This window comes from Monomorium pharaonis, chromosome 9, assembly GCF_013373865.1.
Source record: "Monomorium pharaonis isolate MP-MQ-018 chromosome 9, ASM1337386v2, whole genome shotgun sequence".
NCBI classification, from domain to species: Eukaryota; Metazoa; Arthropoda; class Insecta; order Hymenoptera; family Formicidae; genus Monomorium; species Monomorium pharaonis.
Window position 1 is genome coordinate 8,575,867 of NC_050475.1, and position 18,879 is coordinate 8,594,745.

General features: G+C 27.2%; 1 protein-coding gene across 1 annotated transcript in view; it reads left to right on the top strand.

Annotated features, from left to right (window-relative positions):
• Nucleotides 1–1,068: 1,068 nt before the first annotated feature.
• The window catches only part of LOC105835648 (multidrug resistance-associated protein 4), a 28,517-nt gene continuing 10,706 nt past the window's right edge, over nucleotides 1,069–18,879 (top strand). Inside the window, exons 1-6 of the mRNA XM_036291928.1 lie at nucleotides 1,069–1,351; nucleotides 5,503–5,613; nucleotides 6,494–6,659; nucleotides 7,756–7,986; nucleotides 17,387–17,518; nucleotides 18,340–18,531. Coding sequence (XP_036147821.1) covers nucleotides 1,278–1,351; nucleotides 5,503–5,613; nucleotides 6,494–6,659; nucleotides 7,756–7,986; nucleotides 17,387–17,518; nucleotides 18,340–18,531 — 906 coding nt within the window. The 5' untranslated portion in view covers nucleotides 1,069–1,277. The remainder of the gene's footprint in view (nucleotides 1,352–5,502; nucleotides 5,614–6,493; nucleotides 6,660–7,755; nucleotides 7,987–17,386; nucleotides 17,519–18,339; nucleotides 18,532–18,879) is intronic.

Consider the following 18,879-nt stretch of genomic DNA (forward strand, 5'->3'; position numbering starts at 1 on the left):
ATGCAATTCTTTTAGCAAGAAATGTCAATGTTGATGAAATTAATAAACAAATTATTGAATCATTAAATATTACTGAAGAACAAATTTATACAAATGTAGATAACGCTGTAAATTGCGGTGATAATGGTGATATTAGTAAATCTTTACTATTAGAATATTTAAATAGTTTATCTTTATCAGTTTTGCCCCCTTATGAATAACATTTAAGACCTAATTGTATTATCACGTTAATAAGAAATTTTAGTACTAATGAAGGTCTTTGTAACGAGATTAATGATACAATTTGCAAATCATTTATTATGTAAGATTTTAACAGGTGGTAAACAGGTAGATGTTGTTTTTTAAGTCGTTATATTGTAAAAATATATAGCCTTTTACATTTAAAAGAAGACAATTTCCAATAAAATTAGCTTTTGCTATGATGATTAACAAATCACAAGGACAAACATTTGACAGAATAAGAATAGATCTTCGCAAAGATATTTTTAATTATAGACAGAACTTTATGTAGCTTTCTCGAGAATTTTTCCTGACAAGTATTAAAAGTTTATTGGTAATCAACGAGAGAATAGATACGTAAAAAATTATGTATAAAAAAAAATTTATTTCTAAATTTAAATAATTTGCTTTAATAAATAATAATAAAATGATTAAATAAAAACTTTATCATTTTCAGGTTAAAATATTTTTTAAAACAAAAGTTAATATAAATTTATTACTGCACTCAATTTAAGTATGATCTTTATCGTAATAATTAATATTATTTAATTCAAAGTTATAGATTTATTTTATTAATAAGATTATAAATATTATGTACATAATTATGTACATAAATATTTATTAATTTAATAAAATTAAAAATAGTGCGTGCAAAGCGCTCTTATATTGTGCTAGTTAGATTAAACAAGAAAGAAGAAATACGATATGTAGAAAAAACGCGTGAAATACAACATGTTAAAGGAAAACAAGAGAAACGAGAAATACATAACGTATCTGCATTTATTTATACGGGACAGTTATCGTTAACGTTTCTCGTACATTATCAGTAATGTGTCTAAAGCCGATATGAAAAGTAGCGGCACAGTTACTGATGGTTCCAGTAAAGGATTGACTATTGGAAAGCGTGTCTCGGAGAGAGACGGCAAACGAGAAAGGAGAACAAACGAGAAAAAGAAACGGAAAGAGGAAAGACAAGGAGAGAATAAGAATGCTGATGATTTTCGTTTTGTTCCGCTTAGCTTGAAGTGTCACTAAGTTTTGTGAAATAGTGCAATACCATGGATAAGAATACGAATGACATGAAGGAAAATCCCAGGGAGACCGCGAACATCTTTAGTATTCTGTTCTTCTGGTTCGTTAAGACTCTCTTAATTGTAATTAAAAAACCAAAGGAAAAAAAGCACAAAGTATTTTTTTTCTATTTTGGAAAAAAGCTTACTTATAGAAAAAAAAATTTTTTTTGGCAGCTAAACTATCTTTTTTTTTAGAGATAAATTTTGAAAATAGAATCTTCTTCTTAAAATGCAGAATATCTTGCTTGTATTGCATTAACTACAATATCATATCTTACGTTTATAATATATTTTACGCGTTATACGTTAAGAAAATGGAAAACTATTTCGTAACTTTTATCTTACTATTTAAAAGATCGACGTGCAATTTGGGTCGAATCTTATCTTTTTTCTTTTTACATATCAGCTACTGTTTGCCATAATTAATACTATCAACTATCATATATATTATATTTAAGCCATTTTGTATTAAATTATTATATATATTATATTATTAACATCACACTCATGTGCACATATTGCATATGTCACATTGTATCACATTATACATTCGCACAAAAAGGAATTGATTTATTTTTTCCTCCATTCCTCTATTTGGACAACCTTGATTGCTAATCCAGGCCTTCCCTTTAAAATCCAATTAACAAGCTCTACCACCTTCTCTGTCGCCTCGATAAAGCAAGATATAGTGCCAAAAAAAGAGAGGATTGATGTCAAAGTGCCATCCAAATTCAGGCCTGTTCAAGTTCATGCATTATCTGTATAATTACGTTTTTCAATAAAAAAGAAGTATCACTTAACGTATCATCGAGTCAACAGAATAATATTAAACGATTTTATTGAAATTGGAAATATGTGGTGCATTTTGAAAGTAAAGGCTCTCTGATTGGACACTTGAAAAAATACAATAAAAAAAACTTTTGTTACTAATACTTGTGTCTGCATACCAATTTCATTCTTCCACGTAGTCACAATTTTTTTATATGCGCTCTTGATATCGGGGAACAAATTCTTTCACATGTCTTCTACATATTAGAAATTTGCATTCTGCAAATTTACTACTGCTGCTTTTAATCTCTTATTCGCTTTGAATCATTGAAAATCAAGACACTTCTTGAAAGAAAACATGAAAATTACTTGATACGAGTAAATTGTATGAGAGAAAGGGAGGAGGGAGTAAATGCTTAGAAAGTTTTTATTGTTTGATTTGCTGAAACGTTGCAGCAAACATCACATAGTAGCATTGTTTTATCTTTTCTTTATTATCGGTCATTATCCAGATAGCACAGAGAATTTAAAAAGAACTCAATTGTATGTCACCAATTATGTCAGCAATTATGAATACTTTTTGAATATTTTTTTATAAAAATAATCATAATAATGCATCTTAAAAAGAATTTATAATTGGTGGCATAAAATTGAATTCTTTTTAAATCTCAATGCTATCTGGGTAGTCTGTCATTATTTGCTTTCTGTAATGATTTATGGTGAGAATAAATAATTCCGTCAGAAGTTTTTACACAGAAGGCATAAAGAGGTTTATTCTGATATCAAAAGAATGTCGAAAGAACTTGTGATGCGTAGAAAAAGTAAAGATATGTAGACACAAGTGTTTTTCGTATCAGTTATAAAAGTTGTTCTATTTTGTTATTTAACGTTTAATCATCTTTTATTTTTTAAATACGTATTATATACAAGTATATTAAAAAGATAGGTGTAGAAATAAACTTCACAAATGTAGGATTCATATCTTCAGAACAGCATATCAAATTCAAATTTAGTTTATATTTAATCTTTTTTGGCTTTTTTGTGTATGTCAAATATTTTTATCCTGTTCTGTTTCTAAAAGTTTTCTTATTAGAGCTTGCAATTTATTTACTTATTCACTCACTTTATAAGTTTACTGAGAGAAAAACATTTAATACTTGTGACTATAATAGCGTAATAAAATAATTATGGTTAGCTCCATATTGTTATAATTATTGCTGACTGATACAATGTTAGTATAATAGCTTTATGTTTATAATTCCACCAACTATGAAAAAAATTACTATAACTTATAATAGTTTTAAATATTAATATAATATATACAATCATCATTATAGTAAATATATTATAGTAAATATATTAATAATGGTTTTTTTAATCTGCTTACTATTAACGTAATAATAATAACTAATTTGTTTGTTTACAATAATTATAAACATATAAATTGGTCAAAAATGGTTAAACTATAGTTAAATTATGATAATTGTAACTATTTTTTCTCTTAAATAGCTTTCGTATATAAATGAAAATAACATAAACTTATGTCAAATTGGACTCGACAAAATACACTCCGAGAAAAAAATGGACATTAATATATGATCAGATGTAAATATGGATAATTAAATATGGAAATATCTAATAATATATGATCATATATAATCAAATACAAAAATTGGCTTGATATGATCATATATAATCATAATTAGGTATGAAAGAATCTAATAATATATGTATTTTATATGATCATATATAATACCTATTATATAATCATATAATCATATAATCATATAAAAAACATATATTATTAGATCCTTTTATATCTAATTATATCTAATTATTATTTATATCTAATTATTTATATGATTATATATGATCATATCGCACCAAATTTCGGATTAGATTATATATGATTATATATTATTAGATCTTTTCGTATCTAATTATATATTTTTACATCTGATCATACTAATATCCATTTTTTCTCGGGATGTCTTTATTTTTTTCTGATTTCTTCATTTTATATAATATTAAGATATGAATTTGTGTCAGTCTTAACGCTACTGTACGAATACTTTTTGAGATATGAAATTTATGCAAATTTCGAAATCATGACACCTGTATACTTTGCCTTTTTATTTATTGTATTATATTTACTTATTATTATAAAAAAATTAGATTATTTAGTTTAGGGAAAGCAGCTCCGATAATCTTGACCTTGACATATGTTATCAAGGTTACCTTCCTGAATAACCTTCAAAAGATTTTAGCCGTCGCTCGTGAATTATTAAAAAATTATTAACAAAAATGTTCCATAAATACGACACATAATTATTCAGTATAGGCTCCGCCCCTGCTTTGCACACCGTCCCCGTATTTTTTCCTAACCTGACCCAAACATTTTAAATCGCTATTTGGCCACAATTTCAAATCTAAAGTCGCAAATCCTTATGGTAAATTAAGTACAAGCGTGGACATCGTTTCGCTCTGTAAGCAGGAGGAGAAGGATGTGGGTGGACCTCGCTATGCGTGAAAAGTCGCAAACCCATGTGACATACTCTTATACTGAATAATTATCATGTGTCATATTTATGAAACTTTTTTTGTTAAAGACTTTTTAACGAATCACGAGCGACGGCTAAAATCTTTTGAAGGTCACTCAGGAGGATGACGTTTGTAAATTGTATTTTATTTCGGACAATATACTAAGGATTTTATCTTTAATAAATAAAAGCTGCAGAAGCCGTGCGATAAAAGAATAATATTGAGATGTAAAACTGCAAAAAAGATATGGAAAATAGTAAAGGCAATTTTCTCATGGCAGTTTTTTGCAACACGGATGTAATGGCCCTTTGCACGAAAAATTTACTTCATTTCCTTGTTACATAACCCTATTATAATTTATAATTTCTTAGAGAACAAATTAAAAATAGAACAAAATTTTTAATGCGTATTTGTCATAAAGATTATACGTTGTATAAAAATTTATTTATTTATGCGTAAAGTATAACAAATCTACTTTAAACTTGATCGTCAAATTTTGTATTTTAAATCAGAAGTTGAATAATTCTAAAGATGTCGCGATTTCAAAATTTATAAATTCCTAAATTAAAAAATCACATATTTTGGAAAGCATTATGTGACATAAAATTATTTATTATAACAAACGTATAATAACATTGAAACTTAATATAAATGAAACTAAATATTAAGTATAAAAACACACAAATTCCAAAGAAATAAAAAATACACCTTTTTGGCTGCCTGATTTACCGTAGAATAGTATTATTGCCTATTGATGAAAGGAAAATGAAAGAATCGCTGTTTCAAAATAATTTATACATTATAGTATAGTGAAGTATAAGAAGTGTAGTATATACAAACAAGTATAGCATATAAGAACTACAAGAGTGTAGTATATGCCTATTATTTGTGCTACGTACAGGTGGATGCGAGAATTATTTATGACAGGAGCCAAACGAGATTTGGAAGAATCTGACATTTATCGACCAGTGAAAGCAGATGAATCCGAGAAATTGACCGATCATCTCGAAAAGTGAGCATCGTTTGCACTAAAACTAAACATATATTAATATTCTTTATAATAATACTTGTAATTATAGCTCTTATTTTTGTTACATAGAGCACAATTAACAAATTATAATAATTGTTTTAATTTTAGTTTAATAATTGTCATTTTTAGTTTTTATTTAAGAAAGATAATCCCCTAACAAAGTAATATGTCATATTGACGGCTTTTCTCTGAATATAATTCTAGAACATATTCTATATTATTTTGCAGAACCTGCATTATAGTTTATTATATTTTAATGTGAGGATGCAGCAAAATGCTGGAAAAACAGTTATTTTAACATAAAATTTAACATTAAATCAACTGTAGTATGTAATCTATATGGACAATTTAAAGATTTAATGATTTAGTTTATTATTTGATTAATGATTTGTGACGTAACTATGTAATCTTGATTATCACGAGCAAAACGAGAGTAACATCTGTTACAACAGTATGGATTAATGACGCATCGTTCTGCCTGAAAAATAAATTTAATTGCGTATTAAATTAATTTTTTAGTATTGTAATGTTAATGCTCAACTTATTTGCTATCATAAACTTAGGCAGATCATAGGCAATTAATTAATCCATTTCGTCCTCATGTGCGATAAAATTATGTAAAAACTCCACCAGATTAGACCCGACAGAATTTATGTATAGAGGAAGAGAGAGTACAATAAATTTAGAAATTAAATTCAGAGTGTTTAGCATCCGTTAAGCATCAATCTTACACGTGTAACTGCGCGTTACAACTGCGTAAATGTTTTTCAATTGGCAAATTTATCAATGTCTTCTCTACTCTTCTGGAAGAAATATTATTGCTCGGGAACATGTGTCTCACGTTCTAACGCATTTTTTTTAGATACTGGAATTGCGAGTTAGATAAACTGAAAAACCTGGAATACACCGTGGGCAAAGACGGGCAGAAAGTGCCGTTGAAAAGGAACGCCCGTCCGAGATTATATAAGGCGATCTTCAACGCTTTTTGGTTGCCATATTTCATAATTGGAATCTATCAATTTATCCAAGTATATCGATACTTTAGAAAATCAATATTTTAGAAAAGAAATAGCGCATAATATTTCCGATTTAGGCCCATTTCTACCAACGTAGATTAATTTTAATCTCGGATTAATTAACTCTTTACCTCTTTCTAATTTTTGGAACTAGAATGAGATAACAAGTAAATTAAACTGAGATTACTAAGTTGAGAAGACTAAGTTGAACCTACGTTGATAGAAACGGGCCTTAAACCGATCAATGTCAGAATGTCTGTTAATTATTAGTACAATATTTGTGGGCAGATGGAACTAAAGTTAAAATAAATAAAAAAGTTGCAATTTTAGTAGCTAGCAGGAAACTCATTCTTTTGGTATGCGACAAAGCAGTTAGAGAAACGCTTTATAAACAACAATATCTACAATGCACGAACGACACATTGTTGTTAATAGAGCAAAGATGATGTATTATTTTTAGTTTAATTCCTTCTACCTATCGAGGGTTGGCAATATTAAATAATTTGTGTCCATAAAATGTTTATAGGTTATGTTAATAAATATATAATTTTTATCTAAAATATTTTTTTCCCAAAGCTGTTTCTTCAAAAATTACAAGCGTTTAATTAGTTAGCGTAAAAATAACATAATTAAATAAAGATGAATTAAAACAAAAAAGAATAATAATCAAACCGTTATAATTTCATTAATTAAATGCTCAAACTATCGATTATATACATGTTAACATTTTTTTCCAAAAAAGAATTGCTTCTAATTTACGAAATTCTCAAGATTTTATCTCAATTTCTACAAAACTTATAATTTAAAACGTTTTAGATAAAAATTACTTATCTTTTTACATAAATTACGAAAATAACCAGTTTTAAATATGTGAAATTTCAAACGTTATTTGTGTTTTAGTTTTCTGAGGAAGACAAAGAAGGATCAGAAAATAACGGAAAAATTATACTCAGTTTTTTGTTAAAATAATCTAATTAATAATTAAAAAAAGAAAAAATTTCCAATCCAGGACTTTTTCTCTTTCTCTCTCTCTTTCTCTTCTCTTAGATTTTTTAGATTTCGTCGAATTGACAGACCCATCATTAAATTTCAACGTTTTTGCTTTCAGTGCAGCATAGTACGCGTAGCAGTGCCGATCTTCCAAGGTTGGATCATCGACTACTTCGCTAGAGATTCGACTGGAAGGAACAAGATAGAACTGAACGACGTGTTGATCTATGTTGCCTGCTTGATACTTTGTACAATCATCTCCGTTCTGATAATGCATCAATCGATGCTGCTGTCGCTGCAGTTCGGCATGAGAATACGTATCGCTTGTAGCTCTCTTCTCTACCGAAAGGTAATGTTGCGGAATATAAGTTCTTCCTGGCAAGAGAGAAAAAAGCTTCTAGCTAAAAAAGTGCATTATATTTGTTTTATTTAAGTATGATTGCATAACATTTCTAGGAAATCGTTGGATTACGTTGGAATACGAAAGATTTATTAACGGAAATATATATATATATATATATAATAGTTTTTTTAATTATCTATGGAGAAAAGACTAATTTTACAACATACACACACACATACACACACACACACACACACATACATTGTCGGAAAAATTAAGCCAGTTTTCTTTAAAAGTAGCTGGCCTAAAGAAGTGGTTGATCACATCGAGTCTGTTATCTTGCACGTTTATTGTTTTCACAATCATTTACATACGCTCGTTATCGACTGTTCGCGAACTCCTTGCAGAAAAACATATAATTTAATGCTTTTGAAATGTAAAATACACTAAGTAAAGTTATAAATAATCGCTTTTTACTCCTATAATAGTTTTAAACGTTCGGAGCAAAATTTGTAACATATAATATATCTTAGACATGTTTCATTATTATAAATTAATTGATGTAACTGTATTTTTTACCGCTCGTAATAATATTGTGCAAATATAATACTGTTATTAATGCACACGTTAAAATAGTCGTCAATTATTTATTAATAATTTCCTATTTTCAGCATTAATTTCGACCTAAGATTTTTTTCTTCGCAATATTTAAAAAACCTTTTTTTGTTTGTAATATGCACTCGAAGTCATTAGAAAGCTGAAAATACTATAGTTTTTTCCAATTCAAAAGAATAATAAATGAATACATGATTTGTCGTGTGACAACACATATCTTCTTCATTAAGCCTGTCCTTCGACTTCAACTGATAGTACGTTTTGCTGGTACCCTGCGAATTTGCATCGCTGAATGATACATGTCGTTTCGAGTGCACTTATCTCTTTTAAAAAGTAAATTGCAAAACGAAAGAAAACCCAGCCAAATATAAAATATCCGAAAAGAAATGGATATTAGTATGATCAGATGTAAAAATATATAATTAGATACAAAAAGATCTAATAATATATAATTATGTACAATCTAATCCGAAATTTGTCGCAATATGATCATATATAATCATAAAAATATACAATTAGATATGAAAAGATCTAATAATATATGTTTTTGATCTGATTATATAATAGGTATTATATAATCATATCAAAAATAGGTATTATATATGATTATATAAAATACATATATTATTAGATCTTTTCATATTTAATTATGTATTTTTATGATTATATATGATTATATTGCGTCAAATTTTGAATTAAATTATATATGATCATACATTGGCGCAAAAAAACGAGATAAAAATTTTGACCAAATTTTTAGGCAATCTTCAAAGTGATGCAACTTTGCGAAAAACCATCCAAATTACATATACTTTTTTTAAATTAAATGGCAAAGGCTCTACTTTGAAAATCCTTAGGCGAAAGTTTGATTTGTTAAATTAAATAAGTTAAATTTGTGAATCTTTTGTATTGCATGAAAACCAAACATGTTCTTTTTAATTGAAAAAAAGTAAAAGTTTGTTATCATTTCTCACAAGTTTCTTGTTAAAATTTTGCTAATTTTAATCCAGATTTTTAAAGTTCATTCTTTTCCAAGCAATTAAAAGAAACATGTCGATACGATGTTTTTTGTTGGTATATTGCACATGAGTTTGAAATTTGCACTGTATTTTAGGATATTTTAGCGAATTAATGCGGTATTTTTTGAATATCATGAATTTTGAGTATCAATATGATATTGCATATTGATTTTATTCGTGTTTAACTCAATCATACCGCCGTCATCAGAGTGACCCGATGTGCACCACATGGAGGTTAACGGTCGGATTTTGCACATCATGTGGCCCTAAAAAGAGCAGATTCTTTAAATAAAATTTTAATTTTTTTTTATGTATGAATATGTGTATATTTATGTGTAATCTGAGCTGACTGCTAAAATGGCGAACCTTCTGTTGACTTTAATCAAATTAGCGCGTCAGCTATCCACTATATTCAGATCAGAAGTGCAAATTTCCACCGATATATTTCAGAGCCACATGATGTGCAAAATCCGACCTGATGTTAATTTTCACGTGATGCACATTGGGTCACTCTGATGACGGCAGTAGGATTGAGTTAAACACGAATAAAATCAATGTGCAATATCATATTAATACTCCAAATTTAAAAAATACTGTATTTATTTGCTAAAATACCCTAAAATGCAGTGCAAATTTCAAACTCGTATACAATCAACAAAAAACATTGTATCAACATGTTTTTTTTCTGAAATTGTTTAGAAAAAAATGAATTTTAAGAATCTGGATTAATATTAGCCAGATTTTAACGAGAAACTTGTGAAAAATAATATCAAACTTTTACTTTTTTCAATTAAAAAAAAAACATGTTTGGTTTTCATGCGATACAAAAAGGCTACTTAACAAATCAAATTTTTGCTTAGGAATTCTCAAAATAGAGTCTTTATCATTTAATTAAAAAAAAGTACATGTAATTTGGACGATTTTTTGCAAAGTTGCATTACTTTGAAGATTGCCTAAAAATTCAGTTGAAATGTTTGTCCCGTTTGTTTGCGCCAGTGTATATTATTATATCTTTTTGTATCTAATTATGTATATTTACATCTGATCATATTAATGTCCTTTTTTTTCGGGTATTGATGCACTATTGAGTAACATACTACTCAATCACTATCTAACAAGAAAACTGACGGAAGTGTCCCTCATCGATTTTAATGTGCTTTGAATATGTTATAAAACATAAAAAAATATTAGACCTATATTTTTTTTAGCGGCGTATTTTGACGTTTAGAGATTGAAACCACCCCTCGAAAATAACGCATTTTTTTGTTTCTGGCGAAAACCTTTAAAAATATAAGGTTTATGAAAAAATGTTTTATACGAAAGTTTTACGGCATTTTATACTTTTTACAATGGTATATTCATATTTTTCAAGAATTTCACATTTTTAATTTACTCTCATCCTCGCCCCTTGTTTTGCAACATTTTGAAAATTTTGTAAGGACAAAAATTAAAGAGCATTAAAAGTTGAATCCATTCATACATAATAACATATGGGTTTCATTCCCAATTATTGGCAAAACGAGATGATAATCTCGTGCTATAGGCGCTGCGTTAGAAATAGTGTTGCGTTATTTCTTTAATTGCGTCACACTCGATAATTCCCTATTCTGCGTATATTTTTACATTGAAATCAAAACGGATTAACCTTAATTACATAATACCCAACGTATTACACGATGTAAAGCAGGCATGTCAAACTCATATGATATTACGGGCCACCTGATCTATTTTGTATTAAGTTGGGGGCCGCATGTTTTCAATGTTCAAAAAATTAATAAAACGATTTTTAGAATGATTATATTATGTATTATGTATTTTTTAGACTCAATGTCAAGCTTAATGTATTGTATATTATACATACATAGTCGTTTTATATTTCATGTCATTTTTTGAACTAAAAATATTTTACATTTTATTGTATATTATACAATATACATACATAGTCATTTTATTTTTAAACTTAAACTATAAATATTTTATATCAAACATAATCATAATAAAACATAAATCATCACATAAAATCCTACACAAAAAAATTCACTTGTAGTATACAAAATAGAGTAATATAATAACTTGCAATTAAACTAATTTACATTTTCAGAACTTTTTAATTCATTTCCAGAATCCATTTTCCAATTTTTTAAATATAAATTATAAAAAATTATTTAGTTAATAACCCATATTTATCCAATTAATATCAAGCTTTGACACTTAAAGTTAAAAAATTTGAACTTTTTTTTGGTTAACGCTGGCGTCACGTGTGGCCACGCAATCTCTCGAAACGCCAGTGTCAAGCATCAAATGAAAAGGTATCTTCGCACTTTTCTCCGCACCATTGTCCCCGCAAAGTGTTTGCCCAATCATAAATGCACATAAATGAGATTTATGTATGTTCGATTTAATTTAATATGTCCTATATTTTCTGTTTTTTAATCACTAAATTAAAAATTATTGAAACGCAAAATTTAAACTGCATACTGCAATTGCATTAAACTAAACTGCATACAAATAAAAATAAAATTTACTTTAAAATAATTAATATTTTTTTCAAAAAATTTTTTAAAACTCGGGGGGCCGCAACCTATATATTGGCGGGCCGCGTTTGACATGCCTGATGTAAAGCATTAATGCATATATATAACAAAAGTAGCATATGTACGTATGTGCGTACGTACATTTTCATTATTACAAATGCGAATATAGATTAATATAAAGCAAAATGTATTTATAATATTGAAAAATACAAATATAATATAATAAAGTATCATATCAAGAGAAAAGTATAAAATATAAGTATAAAATATAAGCTGCAATAACTATTTACATAATTACATTATATATTTACACTATATGCACATAGCACACTTTGATAATAAAAATTATATATAATAATATAATTTAATTTAATAAGTTTAAAATATTAATTAAAAAATATTATAAAGTAAAAAAGAAAAAATAAAGGAAAGGGAAAAAGAGATTGAAATAATTGTTACAAACATAATTTTAGACATATAAAAATTTTTATTAGGCAGAAGTAAAAGAATATATTTGTTGCATAGATGAGGAAAACTGCTAAAATCTTACCGGTATTAATAATTTAGAAACATATCCTTTTAAAGAAATCAATACAGATTTTGTTTATAAATGTCTTCCATTTATGGTACATATTTATTACAAAGATGATGTTCATAGAAAAAATGTGTTATACAAAGCAATTTTTCCGTAGAAAAAAATTATGCAAAAATTACTGCACAAAAAATTGCATATCTTTGTGCATAAATTTTTGCAGTTTTTACAGATTTTTATACAAAGTTTTATCTTCAGAATATTTTTGTTGAATATTTTGCAGAATTTTAAGAATGTTTTCTGAAATTTTTTGCCTTAAAAAAAAATTACATAAAATTCTGCAAAATTTTCTACAGAAAAATTCTAAAGGCAAAAACTTTGTATAAAATTGCAGAAATTTATGCACAAAAATATGCAATTTTTTGTGCATAATTTTGGCATAATTTTTTCCTACGGGTTCTACCTCAAAAATAAGTCCCAGCAAACACAAAGTTACATGTAACGTGCTTGTTAGTTGTTCCCACTTAATAATATTATTGTAATATAACGCACATGTATTATGGCTATTTTGTCACAAAAATCGTATTTTACTTTAGAATTCTTTAAAAACAAAAAGTCTACTGGTGTTTCAAATTCTATCGCTATAGCCTGCAGATACTCATCGTATACATTCTGTACGTATCCACTTTTAGTCCACGCATATTTAAGAGGATGCTAAACTGCCCGTCAAACTTGATTGAGGTCAATAATATAGAGTCACTCGTTTATCTTTGTTCATGAAAATGTTTGCTTTAAAATACATATGTAGCTTATACATATAAATGACTGTCCCGCGGTTTGAAATAGGTTGAGGACTAAGACTATATTCGTCAAATTACAATTACAAGGCATATAAAAAAGATATTTATGTGTTCAAATTTTATTCATTTAAGCGCTTTCACTACAGATTTCTGAAAATTTGATCACATAAATATCTTTTTTTTACGACTTGTAATCGTAATTTGACGATTATGGTTTTATTCTTCAATCTATTCCAAACCGCGGGACATCATTTATTTGTACACATAAGCTACATAACTTGTATTTTGAAGCAAATATTATGAACAAATAAACTTAAAAAAATTTTTTGCATTTTTGGTTTTTATCTAATTGTTTTTGGGTTTATTTGTGTACGTACTTTAAACGTCGAAAAGGATTTTCAATTCTGTAAATTTAATTCAAAACTAAATAGTTAAACGGAATGTCGGTAAAACAGGCAGCTTTAACATCTTCTTAAATATATTTTAAAACCTGGACGACAAAAATTGATGTGTTAATGACTGTAATTTTAAGATATTTTTTCTATTATAAAGATCTAAAGTCAGATCCAACAACATAATAGTAAAAGAAAAATATTTAATAAAATTCTTCCACAATCGAAATCTGTATACGTCTAATGGCTGTATTTTTCCCGTTTTACCGGTCGAAATAGTTAGGAAAACGATATCTGTTGCAGAATCTGATTTAGTTTTTAAAATTATGTTAGAAAATTATGTAATGTCCACTCGACGAATCTAATAACAATACTCTGCTTACAGAGGTAAAATCATCTCTATTCTAATTATTTTAATTCTTGCAATACCGTACACATACATATATATGCTACTTTTGTTATATATTTGCATGTATGCTTTATATCGTGTAATACATTGGGTATTATATAATTAATATGTTTTTATGTTCTGTCACGCGTTTCATGTTCCATTGCGCGGAACCGCGACGCGGATCAAAAACGATACGAAAGGGGAGGGAGGATAGACGTTCTTCAAATACCTCTCAAATTATCGCCGAGCAATCCGCGGGAATTATCACTAAATGTTGGGTGCCCGACGCGCACTTCCGTCGCGTCAAATCACCAAACGCGAAAATAGCACCAAGATCCCACTTCACGCTCGCTCAGAGTAATTAGCCGGTCGCTCCGATTTCGGTAGAGGGGAGGGGCGATTATGCCGCAGGCAAACGTTTGTTCACGCCAGACGAGAAAAAAATTAATTTACGCTCCTTTTATAAAACAAATTAACAAAACGTCTAAAAAAAAGAGCAAAAAGCAAAAAGAATTAGTAATACGAAACAAAGAAATGTAGCCGAAATGTCGCTTAACGCGCGAGTTATAGAGTGTAAGAAGGAGTAACGGATAATACTCAAAATAACTCGAACGTAACAAAATCAATCAAAAGGCGCGAAAGAAACAGCAAAAATTGAAAAAGGCGCGAAAGGCGAATAACGATAAGACACGAGATTGCAAGTAGCTAAGACGCGAAATTAATGGCAACCACGCAACGCGAAATCAACGCTAAGATTACGACGCGACATCAATGGAACGGAAGTAACAGGAATGAATAATGACGCAAAACTTTGGAGGAGCCAAAGTCTCTCGCACAATCGCATGTGCCGTGGCGCGAATACCTAACGCATGTACCGCGATCCGGCGAGCAAGATATATACAGAAAAGGCAATTATTGAGTGTGATGCGAGTAAAGAAATAACGCAACACTATTTCTAACGCGGCGCCTATAGCACGAAATTATCATCTTGTTTTGCCAATAATTGGGAATGGTGGAACCTATATGTTATTATATATGAATGGATTCAACTTTTAATGCTCTTTAATTTTTGTCCTTACAAAATTTTCAAAATGTTGCAAACAAAGGGTGAGGATGAGGGTAAATTAAAAATTTTGAAAATTTTTGAAAAATATGAATATACCATTGTAAAGAGTGTAAAATGTCATAAAACTTTTGTATAGAACATGGTTTCATAAACCTTATATTTTCAAAGATATTCACCAGAAACAAAAAAATGCATTACTGTTGAAGGGTGGTTTCAACTCCTAAACGTCAAGATACGCCGCTAAAAAAAATATGGATCTAATATTTTTTTATGTTCCACAACATATCCAAAGCGCATTAAAATCGATGAGAAACACTTTCGTCTGTTCTCTTGTAAGTAGCGTAACCAACTTGTTTACGGTATGAATTTCGTCGAAGAAACGTGTTTAGTAGTATTGTCATTTAAATTTAAAAGGATACTCCACTATGCTTTAACAGTAGGTTAAAATTTTTTAAGATTTTAAAAGGTTTAAATTTCAATAGAAATGTAAGAAAAGTTTTTCTTCCAGTAGAAAAAATCATTGAAAAAGAACGTTCTTAAAAAAAAAAAAATTTAGTTATCTCTTCTTTGATTAATTTGATAACATAAACAAATAACTTATAAATAATTAAACACATTATTTTGAGACAGAAATTGGATATCGCTTTTATATCTAACAAGTAGAGCTATCCTTCTCAATTTCTTTTTTTTATACTTTTGAGTCTTTTAAATAGTGTAAAATATTTTAATATAGATGAGTCTTTTATATTTAGATTTTGTCAATTAATTGATGAAGAAATAATTATAACACACACATGACAATATAATTAATTTTAATATAATTTATAATTAAAATAGGGTCACTGCACCAGTCGCTGAACGGTCACCAGTAAATGACTACTTAAGAAAAATATCAAAATAATAACAGTGTAGAATAATAAATTGTAAATTAATTGATATTTTGAAATATATTTTTTATAAACATTTGATTAAAATATAATTTCTTATTTAAAAATGTCATTATATTACGTAAAAAAGAGAAATATGCACCGGTCATTTACTAGTGTTTTTGGCGTTTTCTCACTTTTTTAAATAAAACTTATTTATTTTCTTATTTTCTTCGAAATATTATGTAACATTTTAAAAGAATAAATATACAGCTATTAGTATAGAATAATGTATTATTATTCTTTTTTTATTGACGCACTATAATTTATAATATAAATTGTAAATTTCTTATTTGTTTATTAACTGGTACAGTGACCCTAATAATATAATTTAAATCTATTATTTAAAAAATAAAAAAATCATGAAAAATAAACTTGTAATCAAAATGTATGGATTAAATGTCTAAAAAACCAAAATTAAAAAAACAAAATTGTTTATGCAAAAAATATTCTTTATTATTTAGAACGGTTTTGTTATACTTACACCACTAAGCCTCGATATAAATTAACACTATTAAACTTATTTGATACATAGATGTACAAATAACAGTTTTTATCGGCTTGTTACTTAATGACATTTATCTAGAAAAAAGATAATAGAAATTGATATACGGAAGAGAAAACACTTTTGTTAGGTAACTACAAATGTAATTTGATTAATAGATTTTCCTTCAATAAGATAAAATAATATTTAAACATTTTTTATATTTTACCATTTTTATGCATTATTTAAGTTAATATTTAATATTATAACAAGTCGGCGGCTAAAGGCTAAAGATGTCCAACATTAATTTAATTTTAATTTTGTTGATAACACTATTGCGTTATCACATTAGATCTTTGTTTTAAATACGATTATTTGGCGATTAAAATCTAATATTGTGACTTTTTGTTAAAAAATCTAAAAATCTATTCAATGGTATAATAACTGTTACTTTTCGACTTTTCCATTTAAATTGATAGCATTTAGTAGACTTATTATTACCTAGAAATAAAATAATGTTTAATAATTGCTCAAAAAATACATAACATTTTTATTAAAAAATTTGATCATAAAAAAAATTTTTCATATCATAAAAAGAATTTTTTTTTAATTGGTAATAGATTGTATCTTTTTTAAAATTGTTGTAGTTATTACGACTGAACAGAGCATCCATGAATCAAACTGGTACTGGACAGATCATGAATCTTCTTAGCAATGACGTTACTCGCTTTGATCAATCAACAACGTTCCTAAATTACATATGGATCATGCCTTTTCAGGTAAATCTTTATTTTGTGAAAGATATTTGTATAGATTCTCAAAATATTTCAAGATAATTAACATCTTTTTTTTAATTAAAATTGTTATTAAAAGTTTAAAAAACAAATTTATTAAAAATGTAATTAAGAATAAGTGTTTAATTAAATTAACTAATTTTATAGATTATTAATCTACCCGAAAAAAATGGATATTAGTATGATCAGATGTAAAAATATATAAATATAAAAAGATCTAATAATATATGATCATATATAATTAAATCCGAAAATTGGCGCGATATAATCATATATAATCATAAAAATATATAATTAGATATGAAAAGATTTAATAATATATGTTTTTTTATATTATTATATAATAGGTATTATATATGATTATATAAAATACATATATTATTAGATCTTTTCATATCTAATTATGTATTTTTATGATTATATATGATTATATCGCGCCAATTTTCGGATTTAATTATATATAATCATATATTATTAGATCTTTTTATATTTAATTATGCACATTTATATCTGATCATATTAAGTCCATTTTTTCGGGTATTTAATAATTAATTGATAATTTATTTTAATACATTTTAATTTCTATTAGAATATTAAATTATATGTAATATTTTAAATATGTCTATTTAATAATTGTTTAATTAATAAAAAGTATATTGATATTTATTTGTATGCATCCACGTATTTTACAATTTCAGAAATTATAGACTTTAAAGTATAAGCTGTAAAATCACTTCCTTTTTTCCTTATTCTTTTATTTTTAAAGAGCTCGTTATTAAAGTTAGTCAGACTTTTTCCCTTCGCAGATCATTATCGTGGGTTATATAATGTGGCAAAAAATCGGTTTTTCCACACTTGTTGGCATCGGATCGCTATTGATCACCGCTCTGATAGTACAAGGATCCTTCAGCATACTCAGCCGTAAACTCAGAGCCATGATCGCGCCACTGACCGATCGAAGGGTGCAATTAATGAGTGAACTCGTAGCTGGGATACAGGTATCCTTTAGGGATTTGATTATTTCTCTTTCAAATTGTTTAGGGATACTGAACTAAAAATACTAACATTACCCGAGAAAAAATGGATATTAGTATGATCCAGATGTAAAAATATATAATTAGATACGAAAAGATCTAATCATATATATATGATCAAATCCGAAAAATTGGCGCGATATATAACCATAAAAATACTATAGATAGGAAAAGGTTTAATAATATATGTTTTTTATATGATAGATATATAATAGATATTATATATGATCATATAAAATACATATATTATTAGATCTTTTCATATATAATTATGTATTTTTATAATTATATATTATTATATTGCGCCAATTT